General features: G+C 32.9%; 1 protein-coding gene across 1 annotated transcript in view; it reads left to right on the top strand.

Moving 5' to 3' along the window:
• The window catches only part of CBP (sarcoplasmic calcium-binding protein), a 20,729-nt gene extending 13,700 nt beyond the window's left edge, over positions 1 to 7,029 (top strand). Inside the window, exons 4-7 of the mRNA XM_027372337.2 lie at positions 4,355 to 4,522; positions 4,746 to 4,889; positions 5,005 to 5,085; positions 6,026 to 7,029. Of these exons, the coding sequence (XP_027228138.1) occupies positions 4,355 to 4,522; positions 4,746 to 4,889; positions 5,005 to 5,085; positions 6,026 to 6,169 (537 nt within the window). The 3' untranslated portion in view covers positions 6,170 to 7,029. The remainder of the gene's footprint in view (positions 1 to 4,354; positions 4,523 to 4,745; positions 4,890 to 5,004; positions 5,086 to 6,025) is intronic.
• Positions 7,030 to 7,342: the final 313 nt, after the last annotated feature.

The following is a 7,342-nucleotide window of genomic DNA, read 5'->3' as shown; positions in this document are numbered from 1 at the left end:
TACTGGTCGTCACGTGCACCATACCTGAGCCCATACCTCGTAGTACCGAAGTCTAGATTTTAGTACTAGACTTCGGTTAGGCCTACATGTTGGGATTATCGCGCTTGTATTACTTTCATTGTCATTGTTATTGTTTCTGTTGTTAGCACTTTTGATTGTGTTAGTGTTGGTTTCAAGATTTTTTCAATATTGTTGGTATGGTTAGAGGCATATGCATTCCTTATTGTCGTTGTTATGGTTATTGTTAAAGTTGTTAATCATTATTACTTTCCTCATTTTAATACTATAGTCTGATTAGTAACAAGCGATAAATAGTGATTCGCGGTTGCAGAAAGACAAGTAAAAAGCCCAAAAACTAAGATAGTGAAGGGATAGAGAGTCTGATCACTCTCCATTACGTCATCTTCATAATACTAGATTGGTAGTAACTAAACTTTTACACTGGTCTTATGATTTTGTTTCTCGTCCTTCTACTTTGTTTGTTTGTTTATCTAATATTATACAATTTCTTTTATTTCTTTCGCACTGCAAACAAATATGAGGCTTGCATTTTATCGAAAGTATCCAGGAGCGAGCAAATATTTACGTTCGCAGAAATATAACGACGATAAGCCAACCAACAAGCTACATCCTCTGAGAGCAGACAGGCCACCTGACCAGAAGCTGCACCACCCGCAAGCGAAAAAATTGTATATATGAATAGTTATCTGCGACTTTAAACAAGCGATCCGGCTTCGCTTGCAAACTCTACTGAGTGTGAAGGAATATACACGTATGCTTGCTGGATATTCTTTAGTAGTGCTGAGTGCACAGGCCTTATCGAGGAAATGGAGACGGGGAGAGGGGGGGGGGGGTTATGAATGTATGGTAATGTACAGTACAGTTGAGAAACGTACCATTATCTCGTATTCATATAGAAGCCACTTCACACTTTTGCTGAGTTTGATTAGCAATTAGTTGAAATTTTAAGTCTATTTCCAAAAATGGGTATATGCGTAGATACGTGTGTGTGTGTGTGTCTGTGTCTGTCTGTGTCTGCCTGTGTCTGTGCAACATCAATTTTTATTACATAGCCATTGCAAGAGAATAGGATGGGATTTAAAGACCCCCTGGATACGGGCGTGAGTGTAACGTCTTCGAAACCGCATGGAGCCGGGCAGCGTGGAGACGACGGGCGTGGTTGAGGGAGGGAATTCTGTCAGGCTTAAGCTCTTTTATGGGGGATCGTTCCACGGAAAAGGCCACCCCCTCTGGCTGTAGGGTTGGCGAGGGGATGAGACTGTATAAGAAAGGTGGATGAGACTGTATAAGAAAGGGGGATGAGACTGTATAAGGAGTTTGCGCATTGTGAATTTCTCATTTATGAAGATAGAGAATAAAAGTGGGTGTATCGGAATTGATGTTGATGTTACTGGCATGTTTATTTTTATGTGAACTATTGTAAATTATAGGATATACAGTCTTCTGATACTCCACGGGTCTCTGCTGTAGATAAATTCCTATATTATGACATTACCTATATCACCATTTTTATTACTTGACTGTTTTTTATAATATCGGAGAAAAAAAATATTTTCGATATGTACGCTGTTCATTTTGACATGCTTTAGCCAGTTCACACATGCCTTTGTTAAAGAATATGAATGTGTTTTGTCTTTATGTGAATATGTATGATAGCGGTGACACGCCATACGAAAGTACCCTGCCAGTAACCTAATACTTCTGCATGCAATGTCTCTGTTGAGCCAATTGAATAAGCCTTTATGACGCTCTAAATGCAAGACATACCTCCTTGGCACCTACCACCTTAATTACCAGCCATTTAGCAATTGGTAAACTCGCCCAAAAACTAACCAAACAGAAAACAGTACCACTTTTTACTTGCTTGTTAACAACTAACGAAAAATTCCTTGTCTTGGAACCTCTTCGCCGTAGATATCCACCCAGAGTTGCCAAATATTCTTTCTTATTCATTTTTTGGACACCTATATAACTTCCCATGCGGCGTAATGAAGATTCAAATACTCATACATCCGATTAGTTAGAATTAACAAATGAGGATATTGAAAATAGCAAATACGAAAAATATGAATTGGCAACTCCATGAAACCAGCACATGATGTGAGTACATATTTCTTCGCTATTCAGTAGTCCCATTTCCGGCCATGGACTGCTCTGTATCCGAAATATAAAAGACGTGTTTTAATTGCACGACTAAACAGGTTATAGGGGTGTTGCTACGATGTTTATTTATTCCTACCAATTGCATAATCCTTAGAAATGAGAATTAGATGTTTGAATCGCGTGTCACTTTTGTTAAAGGGTATTCTTAAAATCTGATGGCAGGAAAAAATCGTGTTATTATCATCAAATAAAGGAGTAAATTACACATTCCACTATATCATCAATTCATACAGTGCATGTGTGTGTGTATAAATATATATTTGTGAGCGTGTATGTGTATATATATATATATATATATATATATATATATATATATATATATGTGTGTGTGTGTGTGTGTGTGTGTATGTGTGTGTGTGTGTGTGTATGTATGTATGTATGTATGTATGTATGTATGTATGTATGTATGTATGTATGTATGTATGTATGTATGTATGTATGTATATATATATATATATATATATATATATATATATATATATATATATATATATATATATATACATGTGTGTATGTATATATATATACATACATATATGTTATATATATGTATATCTATATATATATATTTGTATATATATATTTATATATTATTATATATATATTATATATATGTATATCTATATATATATTTGTATATATATATTTATATATTATATGTATATATGTGTATATATATTATATCTATATCTATATTTATATATTTATATTTGTACATATATATACATATATGTATGTATGTATATACATGCATATATATTCGTACATACGCACACACACAAATATATATATATATATATATATATATATATATATATATATATATATATATATACCTATATACATCCACACATATATACATACATATATATACACACACACAGATATATAAATGTGCTATAAATGTAATGTAACGTAAACAAGTAGATAAACAATCCCATCAAACCAAATTAGTTAAGTGAAAGGGATGAATTTTTGGCTTTGCTGAATTATGTCTGTTTATAGTCTGTTTATTTACATCTGTAGAATGTAAACATCTTTAACACGAAAGTAAGTGGCCTGAAAGTGTTGTTTATTTTTACACATCTTAGGAAAGATTGAGTTCCCAGTCAAGTCGATGCATAATAAAGTTAAAACATGCTGAGGGACTGGTTACAGATTTTTTTTTTTTCTTTTTTTACTGTATGGTTGAGTATATTGTTAATTATTTGGCATTCCAAAACGGCGTCTTTTTAAATGTTCTTCCTGTTTTGTAACAAGGTTAGAAAAAGCACAAACTCATGCAGCTTTCAAAACTGTCTATATTAGTAGGAACTAGTCAGTGCATTTTTTATCAAATCAGTGGTGATGATAATAGAACTTATGCACTATCCTACTTACATGCGGTTATAAATAACATCAAATCCCGACTGGCTGTTGTAAAGTATTGTTCCAAATTCGTCGTTTAGTAAGTATTGCTAAAGTTTAGTAGCTTTACAGGAATGTAAAACGAGGGATGGATGTGCACACACATGCATACATTTAGAATTATCATGAAATGTCTCTTTTCTTTTAGAGTAATCGATTTTCTCTTTCGCATTTGGTATAAAGTACTGTAGCAAAGAAGGTTTCGCTGCTTTTTCATTGGACTATTTGCTGTTGATATCGCATATCTGATGTATCTTCGTCTAGTATCAGATTTCAGTTATTGAAATTAATTTTATGAGAACTGTGTTTTGTGATCAATCAGTAATTCGTTTTTCTGTCGATCAACTTTAGTCAGAACTAAGGCCGAAGCATTCTGGTGGGCGCCTCTCTTAATCATTAATTGGGGCAGTTTTATTGTTTTCCTTATAGAGTAAATTAATTTTTCGAAGAAATGCATTGGAAAGTAAACCTTGTTTCATAAACGCCAGTTAAGATTACCTCTGAGTAATTGGAAGTTGGAAATCGCCGAGGTATTACATCTGATTGTTCTTAGCGGATGGTGCTAATGCAACTAATTGTAGAGATGGCATCGGATGGAATCGAGATAAAACATTCTTTTGATTTATACATTGCTTACGGAATAATGATGAACTTCATTCAAGACATTACGATATCCTTATATAGCCTATACTTTTCCCTTTATCTCAATATAAACATGATAACACTAATATACATTGATGATTAATGTGGACTACTTTTACAGGGACAGACCGCATTCTGGAGACAGAAAATGCGCACACATCATCAGGTGATTGACCTCAACAAGGACGGCGTTGTGTCTTGGGATGACTTCGAAGTCCTCATTGCTAGGTTCACCGAGCTTGGACACCTGTCACCTAAAGAAATTAACAAATTCACAGATGCATTACGGGTGAGATTTATTTCGACAGATTGTAATTAGAAAAACAATGATTGAACTACAGCAATCGTATGTATATTCCCATTATTATGAAACATATAGGTGTATGATATGCAAAATCCATCATGGTGAGCTTTGTTTCATGGAATTATCTTTAAATAAAAGCATTTTCCATCAAATTTATGAATGACTTTTAAAAACATAAACAGCACTTATATGTGGTTTCCCTGGACAGCACGTTTGGGAAGAAGAGTGGGGTGCCTCAGGAGACCCGTACGTCTTCATCGGACAAGAGCAGTTCCTGGCGCAAATGGAACATGTTGTCAACACGAAGTCACTGAGAAAGAGAGTTGCAAGCCCTCTGCCCTATTTCTTTAGCGTAAGGCTTTTTATAATAATTCTAATAGTACCTTTAACATGAAAATATTATATATATGTTTTTACATTAAAAACGTTTGTTAAGTGTAGTATATTCTTTATGCTCTCTTTTACAGGCCGTAGACCGTGATGGAAGCGGGGAAATCTCCATTGAAGAATTCAAAGTCTTTTATTCATGCTTAGGATTATCAGAACAAGTAAGTAGATTGGAAATGTTTTAGTGTTTGTATAATTTCTTTTGAGTGTTCTATTTTTATTTACAGAGTTCACGAAAGAATTATTGCATGATTCTCTTTGGAAATTGAGTAGAGCACATCCAGTTCACTGTTTATTAACTGTGTTTGTATTTTATTATAAAATGTCAACTATAAACATTTTATTCCGTGAAGTATTCAAAATTTGTAAGCCATCGTATTGATTACTTTTTTGATATGCGATGTCGACTTCAAGATATTCAGTACACATAAGATTAAGATTAACAATATTTTTACCCATTGTCCTGGGATTACATTACATGCAAGCCAGATGTCCTGTGCTTGTAGTTAATTTTGTTACAGAAAATATGTTCTGATGTACTTGTATACATATTATGAAAACATGCTACACCGGAAATGCCCGTGTTGTATGTTAGTATAGAAAGTAATGAATCGCAAAGTTGGGCTTCCGGTTGGTCCGGTAACCATCGTTTCTTAGGATTTCATGATGATAATTCGATATATTGGGAGAACGTAATGTTTTCATAGGGGTGGGGGCGTTCAGTAAAGGGGTTATATTTAATTAGACTAAAATGGCCTAGCATGTACTTAGTCACCAATGAATCCATTACTAGTCCCATCTATGTTCCTTGTTTATCCTTTTCCTTCAATCTCGATATTGATAACATTAAACTAATCATAATGGTAATAATAATTATAACACTAATGATATTAATACCATATGAAAGTAATATTAATTCAAGGATTGGCAAAATCAGATACGGTCATATAGTCCTCAGTGGCTTATCAGTTGTTGAGCCATATCTGCACAACTAAAAACAACAGTGGTCAGAACATATATGGGTGGCCAGTGAGTTAGGTATTCGACATGACATTTCAATCAGCACAGTTACAGTATATTGATTTTTTCACTTTTTTCCAGGCTGCTGAAGAATCCTTTGCTTCTATTGACCTTAATAAGGATGGGAAGCTCAGCAAGAAGGAGTTTATAAAATTGGGACGAAATTTCTTCCTGTCCGAGAAAGAACACAAACCTGGCAAGCTTTTCTGGGGTCCTTTGGTTTAAGGAGCGCCTGTAGACAATTTTGCGGACTTATGAAGAAAATGTTTAATTATGTGAGCATGACTGACAGAAATCAGATAAGGTCATATGAAATAGGGTCCTGTGTTTAATGTGTCCCTTTTGGCAGTATTTGAGATTTGTTAAAATGTGAGTAATGCAAATATGACAGAAATTAGATGAATTCAAGTGATGAAACTGCATCCAAATATTTGCAACAGTGAATTTTAATATTTTTATATTTTGTATTGTATAAAATTAAATTGCCATTAATTGTTAAATAGCAAAAATATATTTTATTATGTAGTGTAAAATGTGATATCATCTTTTGCATTTCTTTTCAGTATATTTTTTTCTATATTTTTTTAGAATTTACAGATTTTGCTGAAAATTAATAACCTAGATTGATTTTACAGTAGCACTGAGAAAAAAGCAACTCTTACTTACCATTGCATACTGAATAAATTTTACATTGTATCCTGTATTAGTTCTTTTTGGTGTGGGCATGTAGATAGCTTTGTGAAGATTTGAACTAAAAAGAGATGTCTTTTAGGTCTGCTTTTTTGTTTTTCAACTCATGATAACACTTATCCTCTATACCTGTATGATGTATGTAGCATTAGAGGATGAAATTTCTTTCCATTGATTCTTTTTATTTACAAATGTTTACATCAAAAAATGAATTATTCATTTTATTAAAGAATATTTACTCTACATTAGAAGTTTTTTTTTTAATCTAGTTTTTCCAAGATATTATTGAAAATCATACACTTTATCAACTCATGATAACACTTATCCCACATTAACTGTATAGTTTATGCATTTTGTGAGGATGAAAATCATTGTCATTAAAGGCATCACAAAATGATATTGTTTATTTACATACCTTTTTATCCAGATTTATGGAATATTAAAAAAAAAATTATTGTTTTTTAATGTCGTTGTCACCTAACAGGTAGGATAACATAAATATTTCATACTTCATATAATTTCACTGATACTTTCATGGAACTTTAAAACTAAACATTCACATGAAGGAATACATTTTTTGATAATATAAAATGTAATGTACCTTTTCCCAATGGCATAAAGAAATGGTACAATTAAATGATGGACCTAAATAGAGTTAAAAATTAGATATTGTACTATACATTCCCTGCTGATCACAAAGATTAGTAA

The sequence above is a fragment of the Penaeus vannamei genome, chromosome 9 (assembly GCF_042767895.1).
Source record: "Penaeus vannamei isolate JL-2024 chromosome 9, ASM4276789v1, whole genome shotgun sequence".
NCBI lineage: Eukaryota > Metazoa > Arthropoda > Malacostraca > Decapoda > Penaeidae > Penaeus > Penaeus vannamei.
Note: the sequence above shows the minus strand (reverse complement) of the source record. Positions and strands in the feature narration are given on the sequence as shown.